At 38.9% G+C, this 20,335-nt stretch overlaps 1 protein-coding gene across 1 annotated transcript in view; it reads left to right on the forward strand.

Annotated features, from left to right (window-relative positions):
* PID1 (phosphotyrosine interaction domain containing 1) overlaps window positions 1–20,335 on the forward strand; it is a 264,516-nt gene that overhangs the window by 109,579 nt on the left and 134,602 nt on the right. Inside the window, exon 2 of the mRNA XM_010837023.1 lies at window positions 11,953–12,099. Coding sequence (XP_010835325.1) covers window positions 11,953–12,099 — 147 coding nt within the window. The remainder of the gene's footprint in view (window positions 1–11,952; window positions 12,100–20,335) is intronic.

Here is a 20,335-nt window from a genome sequence, read left to right on the forward strand (position 1 = left end):
TGAAGCCTGGCTTGGAGGATTTTGAGCATTACTTTACTAGTGTGTGAGATGAGTGCAATTGTGGGGTAGTTTGAGCATTCTTTGGCATTGCCTTTCTTTGGGATTGGAATGAAAACTGACCTTTTCCAGTCCTGTGGCCACTGATGAGTTTTCCAAATTTGCTGGCATATTGAGTGCAGCACTTTCACAGCATCATCTTTCAGGATTTGGAATAGCTCAACTGGAATTCCTTCACCTCCACTAGCTTTGTTCCTAGTGATGCTTTCTAAGGCTCACTTGACTTCACATTCCAGGATGTCTGGCTCTAGGTCAGTGATCACACCATTGTGATTATCTGGGTCGTGAAGATCTTTTTTGTACAGTTCTTCTGTGTATTCTTGCCATCTCTTCTTAATATCTTCTGCTTCTGTTAGGTCCATACCATTTCTGTCCTTTATCGAGCTCATCTTTGCATGAAATGTTCCTTGGGTATCTCTGATTTTCTTGAAGAGATCCCTAGTCTTTCCCATTCTGTTGTTTTCCTCTATTTCTTTGCATTGATCGCTGAAGAAGGCTTTCTTATCTCTTCTTGCTATTCTTTGGAACTCTGCATTCAGATGCTTATAGCTTTCCTTTTCTCCTTTGCTTTTCGCTTCTCTTCTTTTCACAGCTATTCATAAGGCCTCCCCAGACAGCCATTTTGCTTTTTTGCATTTCTTTTCTATGGGAATAGTCTTGATCCCTGTCTTCTGTACAGTGTCACAAACCTCATTCCATAGCTCATCAGGCACTCTATCTATCAGATCTAGGCCCTTAAATCTATTTCTCACTTCCACTGTATAATCATAAGGGATTTGATTTAGGTCATACCTGAATGGTCTAGTGGTTTTCCCTACTTTCTTCAATTTAAGTCTGAATTTGGCAATAAGGAGTTCATGATCTGAGCCATAATCAGCTCCTGCTCTTGTTTTTGCTGACTGAATAGAGCTTCTCCATCTTTGGCTGCAAAGAATATAATCAATCTGATTTCGGTGTTGACCATCTGGTGATGTCCATGTATAGAGTCTTCTCTTGTGTTGTTGGAAGACGGTGTTTGTTACCTTCAAATGATGTTAAACCATGTCATATATACTGTTGGATCCTTAAAATAGTATACTTCCATTTTTACTTTTTCTGACCTTTGTACTAGTGTGGCAATACATCTTACTGTTATGTATGATGAAATCCCATTCCACATTGCTATTATTTTAAATTAAATTGTTTAAAATATTATATACCTATTATATAATATAATGGATATATATAACAAATATGTTTATAATATTACATATTTAATTAAATTATCAATTATCTTTGAATGAATTCTAAATTGTAAGAAAGAAACTTATTTTTCCGTATAGTTACCCTCTTCTGTGCATTCATTTCCTTTGATCTATAGTTTCATCTTTTCTTTTGCTTGACTTTTTTTAACATTTCTTATAGAAAAGGCTCACTGGCAATGAATAATTTGGATTTTTTATATCTTTATCTCCGCTTAACTTTTAGAATATTTAATATACAGTTTTAATGTCTTTATCTGATCACTATAACATCCGTGCCATTTTTGGTTTATTTTTATTAATTTATTTGTCTCTATTATGGGTTCTGTTTTCCTGCCTTTTTGTGTACCTGGTGATTTTTGTTTGGATGTTAGACATTTTGAATTTTACCTTGTTGGTTGCTGGATATTTTTGTATTTCTATAAATATTTTTAGCTATTTTTCTGGAATTCAGTTAAATCACTCCGAAGTACTTTGACTGTTTTGGAGCATCTTTTAAAGATTTACGGTGGAATCAGAGTGGTATTTAGTCTAGTGCTGATTATTTCCTGCCACTGACATTAGACACTGAGTACTCTACCTGCTGCCCTGTGACTCACACGTTTTTCCATTCATTGGTGGAAACAGACAATATTGCTAACTGTGTGAGCACCAGCTCGTTAATCTCTAGTTCTTTCCAGAGATTTATTTCCTTTCGTTACTTTCCTTTGATATATATTCTGAATAATACTTAACTATTTAAGGGGATGCTCTGCAGATTTCCAAAGTTATCTCTGTGTGAAGATTTTTCCTTTTTTTTTTTTGTCTCCTTGAACTTGCATCTGTGTCAACTTATCAGGGACTCTGCTGGGCTCTGTTTTCCTCCTCCCTGCATGGCAGCCTGCAAACTCCCTAAAGGTAGTAAGCTGGACAATTGTATAATGTATCTCATTTGGTTCACATCTTTCAGGGATCACTGTCCTCCATAGCCAGATATCCAGTGTCTCACAAACTGTTGTTTCATATTTTTTCCTGGTTTATTCGGTTGTTTTTAGTGGCATAGACTATTTGATTCCTGTCACTTGATTGTAAAAGAAGTAAAAATATTGTTCTTTAGCACTTTAATTGAATTTAGTGCACTAACATATTCATACCACCATATTTATGGGAATAACTTAGAGAAGAACAGATTTCTAAATGCTTATTCTTGTGTCATACTTATTATGTGGAATGACCAATTTTTTTTTTAGCTTTTTAAAGTTTTTTTTAATTGAAGGATAGTTGCTTTACAGAATGTTGTGGTTTTCTGTCATACATCAGCAAGAATCATCCATAGGTACACCCTTGTCCCCTCCCTCCGGGACCTCCCTCCTATTTCTCTCCCCATCCCAGCCTTCTAGATTGTATTTCCATTTTACTCTCTCCATACATCTCACCCTCTTCCTCCTTTTCTCCTCCCTATGTCCATAAGTCTGTTCTCTATGCCTGTTTCTCCATTGCACCTTGAAAATTAATTCATCAGTACAATCTTTCTAGATTTCATGGATTTGCATCAGTATGCAATGTTTATATTTCTCTTTCTGACTTACTTCACTCTGTATGATAGGCTCTAGGTTTGTCCACCTCATTAAAACTGACTTAAATGTGTTCCTTTTTATGGCTGAGTAGCCTGATGGGCTGCCGTCTATGGGGTCGCGCAGAGTCAGATACAACTGAAGCAACTTAGCAGCAGCAGCAGTATTACACTGTATGTACCACAGCTTCCTTATCCATTTATCTGTCGATGGACATCTAGGTTGCTGCCATGTTCTAGCTATTGTAAATAGTGCTACAATGAACATTGGGATATGTGAGTCTTTTTCAATTTTGATTTCTTCAGGGTATATTCCTGGGAGTGGGCTTGTTGGGTGATATGATGATTTCATTCCTAGCTTTTTAATGAATCTCCTTATCGTCTTCCATAGTGGCTGTATCAATTTACATTCCCACCAGCAGTCCTAGACAGTTTTCTTTTCTCCACACCCTCTCCAGCATTTATTGTTTGTAGACTTGTTGTTGATGGCCATTCTGACTGGTGTGAGGTGGTATCTCATTGTAATTTTGATTTGCATTTCTGTAATAATGAGCGATGTTGAACATCTTTTCATGTGTTTGTTAGCCATCTGTATGTCTTCTTTGGAGAAATGTCTGTTTAGGTCTTTTTCCCATTTTTTGATTGGGTTGTTTGTTTTTCTGGTATTGAGTTGTATGAGCTGCTTGAATATTTTGGAAATTAATTCTTTGTCAATTGTTTCATTTGCTATTATTTTCTCCCATCTGAGGGTTTTCTTTTCACCTTGTTTGTAGTTTCCTTTGCTGTGCAAAAGCTTTTAAGTTTGATGAGGTCCCCGTTGTTTATTTTTGTTTTTATTTCCATTTTTCTAGCAGGTCCGTCATAGAGGATCTTGCTTTTGAAAGGTTGTTGTTGAATCACACAAAGACACCGGGATTCTTGGCCCCCGGAGGAGAAGAATTCAATCCGGGGCCAGAGACGAGGCTTGATCGCTCAGAGCTTCTGTGTAATAAAGTTTTATTAAAGTATAAAGGAGATAGAGAAAGCTTCTGACATAGGCATCAGAAGGGGGCAGAAAGAGTACCCGCTTGCTAGTGTTAACAATGAAGTTATATATTCCAAAGAATGTCTGGAGGTTGTAAAGACCTCATCAGACCTACTCCCGTAATTTACATTTTAAGATAACAGAATTAGCCAGAAGGTTTAATCCAAAGACTGTCCTCAGGCAGGATACATTATTGTTATATAATCCTAAGGAATGTGGAGAAAGGAAAAAAGTTTGTCCTTTCTTCCTCCTTGAGAATTCCAGACCCCTCTCTCCTTGGGGACCCCTAGACTCCCTATCAACCTGCCTAGGAACTGACTCTCTCACTTTGATTTATGTCATTGAGTGTTCTATGTTTTCCTATAAGAGTTTTATAGTTTCTGGTCTTACATTTAGGTCTTCAATCCATTTTGAGTTTGTCTTTGTATATGGCATTAGGAAGTGTTCTAATTTCATTCTTTTGCATGTAGCTATTCAGTTTTCCCAGAACCACTTATTAAGGAGGCTATCTTTGACCATTGTATATTCTTGCTTCCTTTGTCAAAAATAAGGTACCCATAGGTACGTGGATTTATCTCTGGGCTCTCTGTCTTGTTCCATTGGTCTATATTTCTGTTTTTGTACCAGTACCATTCTATCTTGATGACCGTAATTTTAAAGTATAGTCTGAAGTCAGGAAGGTTGATTCCTCCAGCTCCATTCTTCTTTCTTAAAACTGCTTTGGCTATTCAGGGTTTTTTGTGTTTTCATATGAATTGTGAAATTTTTTGTTCTAGTTCTATGAAAAATGCCATTGGCAATTTGATAGGGATTGCATTGAATCTGTAGATTGCATTTGGTAGTATAGTCATTTTCACAATATTGATTCTTCCTACCCAGGAACATGGGATATCTCTCCATCTGTTTATGTCACAGACAGACAGTTTGACTCATTTATTTTATTACTTCTCTCTATCACATACTTACACTCTGTTCAGTATTGCTAATTTAAGTATGTGTGTGTGTGTTAGTCGCTCAGTCGTGTCCAACTCTTTGTGACCCCATGGTCTGTACAGCCTGCCAGGCTCTTCTGTCCATGGGATTTTCCAGGCAAGGATACTGGAGTGGGTTGCCATTTCCTTCTCCAGGGGTTCTTTCCAACCCAAGGATCGAACTCAGGTCTCCTGCATTGTTATTGTCTGAGCTACTAGGGAAGAAAGAGTTAATTCAGCTATACTTGAATTTTTTTCTTGAGTGGGTGGAATTTTTGTTCTATGCTCCTAGCATTTGTCATTTTTCCATCAGGATTTGCAAATTCAAATGTCTAGAAGGGTCAAGCAAGTCAAATGTCCTGGAGTAGGAAATGGCAACCCACTCCGGTATTTTTGCCTGGAAAACTCCTTGGACAGAGAAGCCTGGCAGGTTACAGTCCATGGAGTCGCAAAGAGTTGGACACGACTGAGCACACACACACAAGTCAAATGTAGGAGTGAAGTTGGTAAGACATAAATAGTCTCTGGTATTTAGTATAGAAGAGAAAGCTGGTATTGGGGGAAGAGGGAACATGGTGAATTGTAGAGGAAAATGCTTGAGTAAATAAGGGCATTTGCAACAACCAGCTGGAGTTAATTGTTGCCCTGAGGGAATGCAAGTTGCTTTTGTTGATCTTCTGATCTTTTAAGAGAAGCGGAAATGCAAATTTTCATCATATACAGCTCAATTTTTGAATACTATTTCAAATTTTAATCATAAAACAGTGTGTGAATCAAATAAAGCTTATTTATAGGCCAAACATGCCTTTGGGCTGCGAGCTTGCAACCTGTGTTCAACAGTAAATTGTTTAACTGTTTACATATAGAAAAATAGTTTAGAAAATTGCAGAAACTACTTAAGCCAGGGATACAGCACATGTGTATTTGTGTGTATGTATTTCAGATCAATAACAAAGTAAATAAGTGAATACACATACACACACTCCCCTGAGTTAAGTCTTTCACAAGTTTTGGGGACTTTCTGCATACTCTGGAGCATGAAGTTATTTTTATGTTTCTCCCACATAATCTCTTGAGAAAATCTGTGATGTGTAAAAGAAATGCTTCCATAATTAAAAACTGCATGAATAAATATGGGTGTGTGAACATGAGTATTTTCAGTTAGTTTAATAACAGCTATCACTTTAATAGAGACAGACAAATTTATGAATATCTGGATGGAGGCCTTTAAGCTGTAATATTTTTTGAATATGGCAGTCACCAGGAAAATTTGCAGTGAGAAACTTCATGCCAAATTGATGTATGTCTTTCTTTTCTTAAAATACCAGATTAACACAAATTGCATTACAAATTCTTGAAGTAAAACAATTTTGTGTATGCCTATTATATTTGATGAGATTTTCCAATCCTGCTTTACTTTTAAAAAGCACAAAAAATAATAAAGAAGACCTTTGCACTAAAATGTGTTTAAATGAAAGTTGAATTTAAGTAAAATTATCTTTTATTCACTCATATTATCTCTTAATTATCTAACAAATCATTTGCTGTTTAACTAACAAAATATTTTTCTTACTTTTGTGGGTTTTTTTTTTTTTTTGTGAAAGTGCTAGAATATTTAAAAGCAGTAATCTAAGACTATACATTAAAAATAAATAAAAGATTATTCAGTTCAGTTCAGTTCAGTCACTCAGTCGTGTCCGACCCTTTGTGACCCCATGAATCGCAGCATGCCAGGCCTCCCTGTCCATCACCAACTCCCGGAGTTTATGCAAGCTCATGTCCATCGAGTCGGTGATGCCATCCAGCCATCTCATCCTCTGTTGTCCCCTTCTCCTCCTGCCCTCAATCCCTCCCGGTATCAGGGTCTTTTCCAATGAGTCAATTCTTCGTATGAGGTGGCCAAAGTACTGGAGTTTCAGCTTCAGCATCATTTCTTCCAATGAGCACCCAGGACTGATCTCCTTTAGAATGGACTGGTTGGATCTCCTTGCAGTCCAAGGGACTCTCAAGAGTCTTCTCCAACACCACAGTTCAAAAGCATCAGTTCTTCAGCACTCAGCTTTCTTCACAGTCCAACTCTCACATCCATACATGACCACTGGAAAAACCATAGCCTTGACTAGATGGATCTTTGTTGGCAAAGTAATGTCTTTGCTTTTTAATATGCTATCTAGATTGGTCATAACTTTCCATTAGATTGTATTAAAGGACACAAAAGATTATTTCACTTTTTCCATAATTCATATGTGGGGCCTGGCTACACTTTTTTTTTTTTTGAGATGAGTGGTATACAGTGTAAGGACACTACAAATGAGTTCCAATAATTCTTACAGAACCCTAAAGTATTAAAATGAAATGATGAAATGTGATTATGCGTGGAATGTCAAAACCCTACTGATTTTTGTATACTTGTACAAATTAACATTTGTTTGGTTTATTGAGTTTTTCCATTAATTCCATTCACCCACTTGTTCCTTGTAGTTCTCTTGAGAACATTTGCAATATTTTTGAAGCTTTATTGGGGAATTACTAAGTCAGTAATTTGCAAGTTAAAACTGACCATTGTAGTCAGCCTTCAAAATGCAAAGATGAACCAGGGATTAAAACTTTTAATGTCTTCCCTCTAATTTGAGTGAAGATAGTATTCCAGTTATCTTAGAAAAATGAAAAGGCAGGATTTGCCTTCCAAATAAGTTTTGTATTTTGGATACAGAATCAATACAAAGGTGAGATACCCTGGATTTGAATTGGTAAAATATGTAAATCCCTGCCTGCTAAACTGCCAGAGATTAATGTCTGAATAGGAGTAGGAAGTGCCAACTGTAAAATTATACAGGGCATGGCGATTACCCCATCTGCATAATGGGGCTTGATTTAGAGGCTCTATTTTAGGATCCCACATAAAGCACCAAATGTAGAAAGCAGAGCTTTGTTGAGTTTGTCCTGGGCAGTGCCCTAATTTTCTAGAACACTGTTCACTTCCCTTCTTTAAGGATGAACAACACATTTTCTTTATGGAACCTTGTGCATCCGTCATGTGGGAACCATAGCTTTTCTGAACTACTCTATTAGATCGCTCTTGTGGTGCCTTTTTATGATGCTACTGGATTATGTTATTTGAGGTTGCATTATCTTTATTACACTTGTTTATCTATGCAAAGAACAAGCGATATCATATTTGACTTATAACAAGCATTTTAAAGTTAAAGAATGAGAAAACTGAGGCCCAGGAGGTACAAGATCATGCAGTTCTACCAGAGCTAGGGATGGCACATGGGTCTTGTCTACCCAGCAAGAACTGGATATCATTGCATGCACAGTATTTCACTGTCTCTTGATAGTTGGGATTCATGTTATTTTGGCAGCTCAAAGGGCTTTATCTTAGACATGAATAACCTGAGGACTATAATACCTTCTTTGGATTGTTATTGGTGCTTGATCATTAAGGCTCAGTCTATTCAAATAAGTAACTGCAAGATTCATTATATTTTAAGAGAGAATGTTGCTATTCATTTATGCAGATTAACATTTATGAAGTCCTTTTTAAATTTTCGTATCTCCTTTTTATTTTTGCAGATGATTTTTTTATTAAAAAGTAACTTTTATTGCTGAGACTCTTGAGTTCTGGGGATCAGATGTGTAACTCAAGCTCATTTAAGCATAAAAGGCAGTGTTTTGGTTTACACTATCAGTAAGTCCGTCACTAGATCTGAGTCCAGATGCAGCTGGATCCAGGGGTTCAGCCTTGTCAAGTCTGTGACTCTCCATTTCTGAGTTTTCCTTGTCTCTGTGTGGTATTATCATTCACAGCCTGACCTTGGGAGGAAAGAAGGTCAGCTGCAGCTCTGGACTCTTTACTCCAGTTTAGCAGCCCTACATATCAACCTTCCAGAAGATTCTGTTCAGCCAGTCTTAAGTTTCCTCTTAACCAATGCCTTTGGCCAGGGACATGGGGTACTCAGATAGTCAACCTGTGTTACATATTCTTTCTCAATGTTAGGGGGTGGGGGATTGTGATTGGCAGTCCCATTTCACAAAGCAGCATATAGTTGTGGAGTTTTTCCCAAGGGAGGGGCAGAAGAGTGTTCTTATCAGACGCATCTTTAGCTATCGCATTTCTACAGATGAAAGTTTACAAGATAGACTCAGAATTATATACAAATGTTAATTTTCTGTAAAAGTGGTAGACTCAATGATTCATCATGTAATCCAGATTTTATTTCTCTCTTTACCTTCATCCTTTCACAGTGGACACAAAAGACAATGCCATCAAAGTGAAAAAAAAAAAACACTTTAAAAAATAGGAATCATTTTCTCTATTTTACTTTCAAATATTGTCTTAGCCTTTTTCTTTAGCTCTTCTAAGAAACTTCTCATGTAGAATTGTAGTTGTCATTTGATTTAACAGTCTCTACTGATTGTGAAAAACCTTTCAAGAAGAGGCTCTCATTTTATTTCTGTTCCAGCTATGCCTCTCACAGTGCTGGCTGAGTGGGAGTATTAAGTAAAGGTGGATGGTGGAAGTTAAACAACAACATTGTGTTGCATTTGGAATTTGAACTCCATCATTTTTCTATTCACATTTGAAAGTTTCTTCTTCTTCTTATTTTTTTTTTTTAATGTTTATTTCTTCTGCTTGGCTCCCAGGCAAGTAATCAAGGGGGATGTACATGTAACTGTGACTTCCAGTCTCTCTTGTGCCTAGTGATTGAACCATTTGGTTCTGATAGTAGTGACAGTTGGGAAAGAAAGACAGTCTCAGAACTTCTGTGCAGTGTGGTTGTCCAACCCACGTAAGAACAGGGCCATTAGTACCATCTTCAGGACCTTCCTGTGTGTCAGAAGTCAAGCTGAGTTGAGCTGCAGCTTCATGTACCTCTCATGGAGTCCCAGCAAAATGGCGGCCGGGGTAGAGTGTCCCCACTTGCTCATTATCCCGTCTTCTGAGCCCCCTCCCTTTACAGTCTTCATCCCATGGCTCCAGTTAGTTGTCCACAGAGGCAAACCAACTTCAGCTGTCACTCTCAGTGATCTATGTTTCTCTTCCCAGACCACCTTGCAACCCCAAATCCATACCTTCTATTGGCTGGGAATCAATTAGGAGCAAAGATGGAAACTTCAGATTAATACAAAGATTTGTGATTTATGCAGTTATCAGGAAGATATCCTTACATTAAAAAAACTGGACATCAATACTCCTTGGGAAAATTGAGTGAAAGCCTCTTTTTCAATTTAAAGTGAAGGCCTTGTTCTGATACAGATTTCAAAACTTCTACTTCCTTTATATTGAATTGTATGGAAAATGTTTTTGGCAATTTATGTTTAGGTGAATGCACTTGCATATACAGGCTTCCCTGGTGGCTCAGTGGTAAAGAATCTGCCTGCTAATGCAGGAGATGTGGATTTGATCCCGGGGTCAGGAAGATCCACTGGGGAAGGAAATGGCAACCCACTCCAGTATTCTTGCCTGGGAAATCCCCCCAGAGGAGCCTGGTGGGCTACAGTACATGGAGTTGCAAAAAGAGTCGGACGTGGCTTAACAACTAAATAACAATAACAACAACTTGTGTATTTACTTCTTTCAGTCCTGTGTTTATTTCACAGTCCATAACATATTCAGAAATGTCAAGTTGGATGAAGTTGTGAGCTGGTATATTCCATGATCCCTGGTAGAGATCATTATTTTTATATTTGAGCTGTGAATTTTTCTTTTTTTTCTTTTTATTGCCTGAGTCACCTTCCACACATACTTGTGGGACATCTGTTAGGTTTCAGTTGATGTTTTAGGTACTTGGGAGACTTCATTAATTAAAACAGTTTCTACTTATATGGTGCTTATATTCTAGTGGATGGTGATAGAATAGTAGTAGATGGTAGTAGTAGTAGTCTAGTAGATGGTAATAAAACACATTTCATAGTAATGATAAGTAGTGATAATAAAACAGGGGAAGGAAATAGTTTTGAGGATTTATGTGTACCAAGCTTAGCTCCATAATCTGTGTGGCCCAATGCAAAATGAAAATCAATGTCCTCCATTCAAAAAGTAGAAAAAAGTGCCATTAAAAGTACTAAAAATAAAGCTTTTTTTCTTTTCTTCCATGAATCTCTCTTTGGAATAATTACGGTGGCTTTTCTTTTTAAAGCTTGCTGTTTAATGGTGTTCTAAGTTTAAAGAAAAATTAACTTTCAAATTATTAACATGAATTTGTCATTCATCATTTACTGGGCTCAAGTAAATGAGAGGATAATGGGTAGGAAATGAGATTAGAGCTGCTTTGGGTTCCTGAAGCATGCGTGGGCTTAAAGGCCAGAGTAAGGACTTAGAATTTTTTGATGAGAATATGGGAAGACTTGGGGATCTTTTGGCAGAAGGGTGACAGCTGATTAGATTTTAGAAGGATTCCCTTAGGCTGCTGTGTGGCAAGGTTGGAAGTGGCAGGACTAGATTGGAAGCTGCTATAATAGACCAAACAAAGGTGGTGCCTGAACTGTACATATAGAAAAACAATGGTGATTAAATGTGGTTAGATTCTGGGTATATTTCAAAGTTAGTGCCAATAAGAATTGAATGTAGACTAGATGTTTATTTAGAGTCCTGGCCTAGACAGCAGATAAAATGGTCTGTTGAGAAGCAGCTAATTTTCTAAAGTTCTACAGCCAAGGTATGACACAAAGGAAAAAGGCAGACAACAAAAGTCAAGTATGTGTGTTTTTCATCAGTTCTTTTTCATTATCTCTAGACTTTCCTTCAAATAGCTCCTATAACATCTTCACTTTTTAAGCTGATTTTAGCATAGATTACACATCTAGAATCTCATCCATACATATCACTTTGGAAGAACCTCTGAGAACAAAGTTCTGGCAGGGCTGCCACTGCCCCATATTTCCATGGCATAGGAGAGTGGGTATTGGCTGTCTCCCATAGTTTCATTTTGGTAGTATCCTGACAGATTTTTCCTTCCATTGTACTCAAACCTTTTGGCCTGCCCTAGTAAAAATGGAATTAATAAAATAAAGTTTGCTCCTGAGTTTGCTGTGCAGTGGCACCTTGTACAATTCCAAATGATTTCACTCTGTTTGGCCTTTTTGTTTTTTCCTGCTTTTCAGCACTTTCAGACCATGCTGAAGTCTAAGTTGAATGTCCTAACACTGAAAAAGGAACCTCTGCCAGCAGTCATCTTCCACGAGCCAGAGGCCATCGAGCTGTGCACGACCACGCCCCTGATGAAGACCAGGATTCAGAGTGGCTGCAAGGTAGGGGGCTCATGGCCAGCAGGGAACCTGTTGGTGGGACAGAGAACAGGATGCATAGCCTTAAGGCACTTGTTTCATAGTGATAACTTTTGTAAAGAGTGAAGATGTCAGACGACTACCAGAATAAGCTCACTGAGTGATGGTAGTATGAATTTATACCCCGCTTTATGTTTCTTGGTGATATAACACTCTTCATCGTATGGTGGTACACACTAAAGACATGAGTTATACCACGTGTGAATGAAATAATAATTGCCCCATATTTTCTGTAGCCCTATGGAATGTTGGGTTTGACAAGAAAAATTATGTCCTTAAAGATAATTCCTCCCTTTGTATTTGCAATCTGAATAAGATGTCTTAAAGACCAAAGAACAAAACAAGTTTCTCAATAGTTGTACTCTCTGAATCCTTTGGGGGTAAATTTACATTTTCGTTTTGCTGTAGCTCTTAAAATTTATTCTAGTATTCATGCCTCAGAATCCATTTAAAAAGTGTTTTTCATTTATGTAAACCATAATGCTGACTTGGAAAGAGAACTAGAAATGAAATACATAATTTTGGTAAGTTTTTGGCTTCTTTCTCACATAGTATTCTTTTTTACATGTGTTGATGAATATAGTCATCGCCTTAGAGGTAACAAAGAAAATATGTCTCATGCATATTTTGTCATCAGGAATTTGTTTTGAGTCCTGAAAGTAAATTAAGGGGCAGGGAAATGCATGTTTGCTTGTGGATTTCTTTTATAACCTCGTAGTACACTCTTTCCCTTATTGCTTTCTGGGTTAGGGAAGCAAAGATCCATTGATCTTTCTCACCAGAATATTCCATCCCCTCCCCAGTGCTTGCATAGTTGTGGTCAGATTGGAGCAAGCCTGAGTGATGGTATTTGCACAAAACCTCACACATGTCCATTCATCGCACAAATACTCTGGGTGTGCTCAGTGACTGCCTGGCAATGGAGATAGTGAGAACCAGAGCCCCTACCCAACCCCAGCATCTTTATGCGGCTTAACTGTTCCTTAGAGGAGGAGAGAGGGAAAAGTACAGACGAACAAAACATTGACTCATGAGAATGTCAGTCTGTGAAGAACTTGTGGAAGTATCTGTTAGAGGGAGAAGGAGAGCGAATTCCCTGATCTTGTGCATTTTAGACAGAAAAGAACGGACTGGTGAATGTGGGAAGGTGACAGAGTTATGGTTTGTAGTGGAGTCCAGTGGGGGTCCAGGCATAGGGAGCTTTGATACTATGGCAAGGAGTTTAGATTTGGTTTTAATTTCTAGAGAGAAGTAGCAGAGAGATTCAGGCAAACGAGTTAAATGACTCCATTTGGGAAAAAATAAATTTAAACGATAACTCTGCTAAGGTGAGCATCTAGCTTCTCAAAAGCAGTGGCCAATGGCCCTGCTTCAGCAGGGGAGAGAACTGCCTTTGGTCCCCTTGTATGCAGTGCTTTTGGTGAATTGATGATGTGAAGGAATTTTAAAACTACTCATTAAATTGTGAAGTGATAAGAAATCAAATTAGGTTATATTTCCTTTAGAGATTTCCTGAAGTCTTTTTGAATTCTGTTCCTGTTGGGGACAGTGGTCCCTCAAAAGCATGAGGAAATCAGTAGGAACAAGTGTAAGGAAGAGTTTGGTAAAGTCTGCAGGGCATGTTTAAATGGAAGGGAAAATGCAGCTACAGAATAAAAAGACCTAACAATGCAGTCCCAGATACAAAAGAGGGGTATGTGTGTGTATGTGTGTGTGTGTGTGTGTGTGTGTGTGTGGTGGGGGGAGGGAGAAGGAGGAATATTTGCTAGGATAATATAACATTTCTAATAAGAAATATAGAATTCCAGATTCACGGAGTAATTTTTCTTTCTATGCATTCTTTAGATCATGTTCATTTATTTTACTTCTAGAGGGATGTTGAAAAAGACATAGAAGGAATTGAGAAGAGCATGTCAAAGAGAGTGAGACTTGCCCAGGCATTGGTCTATGGGGCTATTTAGACAAAGAGCAGTCAGCCGTGATTTTAGCTGGATGCAGGGAAGAACTTACACATTCAAGGTGAAAACCACGTTCCACCGGGCTATAAAAAATTTATGACCTCTCCAGCCCTAGAAATCTTGAAGAGGAGATTCCAGGTGCAGATAATCATAATCCTAGAATCGGGCATCTGGGCTAACACCTCTTGAGGTACTTTCCAGCTTTTTTATTCTGTTTCAAGGATGAAAACCTCTAATGTATCCTTCTGTAGACTGTGCACTTGAATCCACTTTACATATTTAAATTTTAGCTGCAAATATACTGGAGTCTCAGCCTTTCATTCTCAGGGACAATGTCACCTTTGTGTTCAGAGTCATAGTCTTTGGTTCCAAAACAACGAAACAAAGTTAGATTTTTGAGCCTTGAAATTTTGATTTAAAATCTTCAGATCTCCCCTATTTATTTTATTTTTATTTTTCAGATCATCCCCAGGAACAAACTGTAGTGTTTCCTCTCTAATTCTTGCGACTAACTTAGCTCCCAAAATGCCAGCTGCAGAAGGATCTCCCTCCCGGGCTCCAGCCTGCCAGGCATAATGAGCACAATGTAGCCAGGGCCCAGCTGCAGAGCCCGGACCCTCCTTCCTCCACACAGTGCTGGTTCTTTTTGCCTTACAGCTCTCAAGTTGTGCCTGCATAACTTTAGGTTTGGGGAGGAAAAGAAGCAGGAGGAAGCAAAGGAAAGGGGAGTTGCAGAGGGATTCTGGTGAGCGAGGTCAAGGCCCTGGCTCTTCTCAGATTTCCCATTCCCTCTGATCTGTATTCTCCGTGGGTCCTTGGCGGGATGACCCTGCCAGGCTATTCATGTTGCGGGCAGCTGGGTCTTTGTGTATTCTCCTCCCTTGCTGCCACTTTTTTTTTTCTTTTTGGAGTGAAGTTATTTAACTGTACGATCCACTGCATACCATTAGGATGCTTATTGGAGCTGTTCCGAGTGTCAGATGCTTGTGTCTGATTTTGCAGCGGAGACAATGGCTTATCTTGCCTGCCTTTGCCTGTCTAAACAGGGGGATCCTAGATGGCTTTGGCTTGTCAGCAAACATTTATTTAATTAATAGTCATTGGAAACCTACTGTGTGCATGGAATTGTGGAGAAAGGAGTCAAAGTATGTGTTGTGAGTGAGTAGGTGGCTCAGGGGTAAAGAATCCACCTGCCAATCTGTCTTCCTGATCCCTGGGTCCAGGAAGATTCCCTGGAGGAGGGAATGTCAACCCACTCCATCATTCTTGCCTGGAAAATCCCATGGACAGAGGAGCCTGGCGGACTACAGTCCATGGGGTTGCAAAGAGTCAGGCATGACTGAATGACTAAGCACTCACACACACACTTAAATTATTAAATTGCACAAAGCAATTTATAGTCAAGCAGAAGGAATAAGATGAATGCCCGAATAAATTGCGAGTGCTTCCAGTACTTATGAGTATGTCAGAAACCCCTGGATGGTAGATTTCTGAACCATCTTTCCGAAGAGTTTGATTTGGGCACTCAGCTTACTGGTGGGGAGCAGGAGCCTGCACTTTAGAATAGACCGTGTAATTTACATGAAAGTGGTGATTGGACGTGCTTTGAGCTTGAAGACCTGAACCACAGAGAAGGATGTGATTACAGCAACTAAGTGAATGGAGATGCAGTGGGGAGGTGGAAGAGGTGGGGAAATGGGAGCAGTTTAGCACATCTAATAATATTTATCTTTTATTTAAAATGTTTTATAAACTATATGATTGGTGGTCATTTCTAAGAAAGGAAAGAGCATGGAAGAGAAATACCAAGAGAAGATATATTGGGAAAGATGCAAGAAGGAAAAGCAGGAAAATTAGAAGTTATTTACATAGGGCTCCTGTTTGGGTCTGGATCTGTCTGCCTTTGGGTTTCCCAGGTGGCTCAGTGGATAAAGAATCCACATGCAAGGCAGGAGACTTAGGAGACGTGTGTTCAATCCCTGGGTTGGGAAGATCCCTTGGAGGAGGTCATGGCAACCCACTCCAGTATTCTTGCCTGGAGAATCCCATGGACAGAGGAGCCTGGTGGGCAACAGCCCATAGGGTAGCAAAGAGTCAGCCATCACTGAAGTGACTGAGCATGAATGCACTGTCTGCCTTTGTTCTGGATTTACCTGGTTATCTTATTCTATACCCCCTCAGCATCTCAGGAAGGAGCCAAGGTCCTGAGCTAGGTCTTGAGAGATGGTCTCCCGAGGGGATGCTCTTCTTGGCCACATGTGGCCTTTGGGAGTTGCTAGTGAACAGAGCTGGTTGAGCATGTGTTTCTTTCCACTCCCTCCCTTTCCATCCCCTGTTGTTAACGCTGAGGGCACCCTTGACTTCATTCTGCAGCTTGGTAGCTGTCCAGCTGCCCCATCCCTTTATTCTTCACCATAGGCCCTGCCAACATCTCACCTGGGTCTGCTCTCCAGGTGGTGCTTTGTTTTCCAAATCTTGCCACCTCCTGAATGAGGCACTTGGCCTGACATCTTCTCAATTATGAGAGCAGAAACAAACTAGTCTCCAGGAAGGAATTAGTGATTCATAAACTATGACTGTTTTTACTTTACCCTCTGAGATTTCTGTGTTCTGGAGTGTCAATGGTAGTCCCTTGGCTCTAAGAAAGAATGTGATTGATTTATAGTTTCATGGGACAGGGAGGAGAGTTTCTGAACTGAGGGCTTGGCAGGAAGTCCTCAACTTCCTCAACTCCTACCATTTTGTGCACTTGTGAAATGGCCAGTTTGAGAAGTGGACTCGAGCTGTCCTGCTTATCTTATGCTGTGCTGTGCTGTGCTTAGGTGCTCAGTTGTGTCCAACTCTTTGTGACCCCGTGGGCTGTAGCCTGCCAGGCTCCTCTCCTAACTTGAGTTTAAATATATTTAAAATTAGCATTATAATGTATCTACTTTCTACACATATTTTGTATTTATTGGATCAGTTATGTATTTCATTAGAAATATAGTCATATTTTCTCACTTTACACATTAACAGAAGGGAAAAACATTGATTATATTATTATCTTCATCAAATGCATGTTGTAGCCTTATTTTGGTATAGGTAATTTTGGACATGGGAACCTAAATATGTCAATTATACAGACTTTCTTTCTGCAAAATAAGTTTCTGATTGAGATACGAAGGTAGAATTCAAATAAAATAAAGAATAGAGATATAGGAAGTGAGAATTGGGCCGTTGGTCTTTATGGGTTTTTTCCCTCCATATTCAGAGTGGATGATATCTAAGTCTGATTTATTTTCTCTTCATTCTTTCTCATAGTTCCCTGTAAGCAAATCAAAGCTCAGTTACTTCTGCTTGTCTCTCCAAATGGAGAAAGGTAAAAGTTGATAGGAGGTTATAGTTTGTTGGTTTTCCTGTGATTTTTACTTTTGTTGATTTGTAAATTTTCTGACTTTCTCCTTCCCTCCCTCCCTTCTCCCCTCCTCCCTTCCTTCCTTCCTTATTTTCTTCTCTCATTTCTTCCTTCATCCATAAGAATATATTGCACACCCTCAGGATGTTCTGTGTATTCATAGGGACACAAAGATAAACAATGGTATTAGAAGCTTCATGCTAAAATAACAGGAAATGTAATCCGAATTGACTTGATTCATTGACATTAATTTGCTTTGGAATCTGCAAGTTCCAGAAGAAAGGAAGAAGGCAGGAGATGCTAGAGAGGGAACAAAAGTGTCCTCTGCAAAAAGTTACCCAGGGTTAATGACCTGCAAGGAGGTACAGATACTCTGCAGGAGGGGTGGCGGCGGTTGATGATAAAGGCCGAGTCCTCAGGTTGCCGACTAAAGGCTGCTTTTTCCTCCATGTTATAGCCTGTTTTATTTCCTTGGTTTCTAATGGAGGATGTTTCTTTGTAGATAGGATGAGCCTCAGTAAGAGTACAGGCTACTCTCTTGGGCTTCTCTCGCCAGCAGTCATAAATGGCCATCAGCTGCCACGTGGTTGGCCTTCTGCACTGAGAGGCTTTCATCTTGCTGGTGGGGAGGGTGTTTTCATTCACTGGAGAAACTCTGCATCCCCCTTTTTAGTCCGGGTTTCTAATTTTGGCAGCCCATTAGTCAAGGTTAGACAAGAGAAAGAGAGTCAGGATTTCAAAAGTGATCATGGGTCCAAGCTTCTGGAATTTGGGGTTTCTGTGGGATCACAAGTGGCAACACCCAAAGGGTGCTATATTAAGTGGGTGTGGAGCTCCGTGAGTGCCCTGAGGGCGTCGATACGGAGAATGGGGATGGGAGAAGATGAAGGAGTGAGACAGGCACGCGGAAGTACAAACTTACACACATCATCACGCTTGGTTTTTTTTTTTTTGACTGAAGAGAGTATTTATTCTATGACTTTTCTTTGGCAGAATCTGATATGGTGTCCCTGTCTTTATGCACACACTCTTTAGGACTTAAACCCACTATTTCAGACCTCTCAGCATGCAATGTGCAGGAGAGGGTCTCATGTTGAATTTACTGAATCAAAGACACTACCAGTTATACCACCAAAAAAGAAAAATGCTGCCACTAATCAGTGTATGATGCCATTGGCACTAATACATGTTCATCTTTCGGGTTTTTAAAACATGAAAAGCAACAGCTACCTTAGACTGGATTAAATATATAAGCACCAGGAACAATAATAACACATTGTGCATGACTGGGTGGACCCAGCACTGTTCTGAGTGCTTTTCATGATTAACACGTTTCATCTTCACAAGTATCCAATGAGTAAGGACTGTTGTATAATCACACAGTTTAAGGATGCAGGAGAGAAAGAAGAATCACTGGGAAAGGAGCGCCAGGAACACAAGAGGATACTGTCCTCCCCACCGGGCACCGACTCCTCTTCAGCCTTTTCCTCACTTCATCCTGCACACACCTCCCAGGCACTCTGCTCCCCACCTTGTTCAGCTCTCAGATACATCAGAAAGAAAAATGGATATAGCTCTGGTAACAGCTGAAGCCCCTGTATGTTGTTTTAGGGTTGGTCTCTTTACATATGTTCAAGATACAGGCTACTTATGCTGTGATACTTAGTATGGAGGGATATTTCATTTATGGTTTTAATGTACACTTTTTGACCACAAGTCCCAACTTATGACTTTGAATTCTGTACTTTGGTCTTCCCAGTGACAACTGTGGTGACTTTAACAAAGTTCTCTATCCTTCATGAGCTCACTTTTGTTATACGGTGACTAAAATCTTTTCAGGCTGGAAAGTACCTTTGCTTGCGCTAATGAAAGTGTTGAGGATATAGATTCTCGTTCTGCATGAATGCCTGTTGAGTAGAATGGCAGACTTCTTTATGAGGTTCTTCTTTCCCATGATTGATTTGTCCCATTAAGGGCTTCTCTGGGGATCCTTATACCTTCAAACTATTTATTTCCTGCTGCCTCCCACACTGAGAGCTGTGGCTGAAAATGACCATTTTACTCTAGGGAACCAGATTTGACATTGCAGCTTAACCTTTGTTTAATGTCAAAGATGGTATCTTCCTATATTTCTGAATTTGTAATGTTGCTGCCTGCTTTACTTCTTGCCTTTAAAAACTCTTGGGAAATCAGCAAAGATGTATTAGTGAAAAATGGGAAAATAATCTACATTGAAAGAAATTATAATATTTTTGCTCTACAATACTATGTAAAACATGTGGCTATTAAAAAATTTTTTGTAGAAATTGTCCTGGTGAGAAAAATGCTCATAATGTATTAAATGAATTTAAAAGGTTGAAAATTGTTTTTAGATCCTATTTTAGTAAAATAAAGTAAAAATAAAATAATTATATTCAAATATTCATAATGGATCACACTAAAATATGAACAGAAATGATCCCTGGATAGTCAGATTATAGGTAAAACTTTTGATTTTCTTATTTTTTGCATTTTATAAATTTTCAGTGTTCAATAAATATTGCTTTTGTTATTGGTTTTTAAGTGTAGTTATTAAATTAAATTAATAATTATTTTAACAATTTAAATTGTTAATTTATTTAATTAAACAATTAAATAAAAGTAATTAATTGGGTGAGAAGGTCACCTGGAAAATTATCTTTAAGCAACTCCATTCTCCTTGGAGCATTTGGAAAAGAGTTCCCTCTAGTCACCAACTTAGACATTAGTTTCTTTTCTTTGCCCAAGTCAGAATTTCCTTAGCTTCAGGGTAAGTGACATATTTCCATCTAACGTGTAAATTCTCCAGTGGCAGACTAGTCTGGTGTGT

The sequence above is a fragment of the Bison bison genome, unplaced genomic scaffold (assembly GCF_000754665.1).
Source record: "Bison bison bison isolate TAMUID 2011002044 unplaced genomic scaffold, Bison_UMD1.0 scf7180017864068, whole genome shotgun sequence".
NCBI lineage: Eukaryota > Metazoa > Chordata > Mammalia > Artiodactyla > Bovidae > Bison > Bison bison.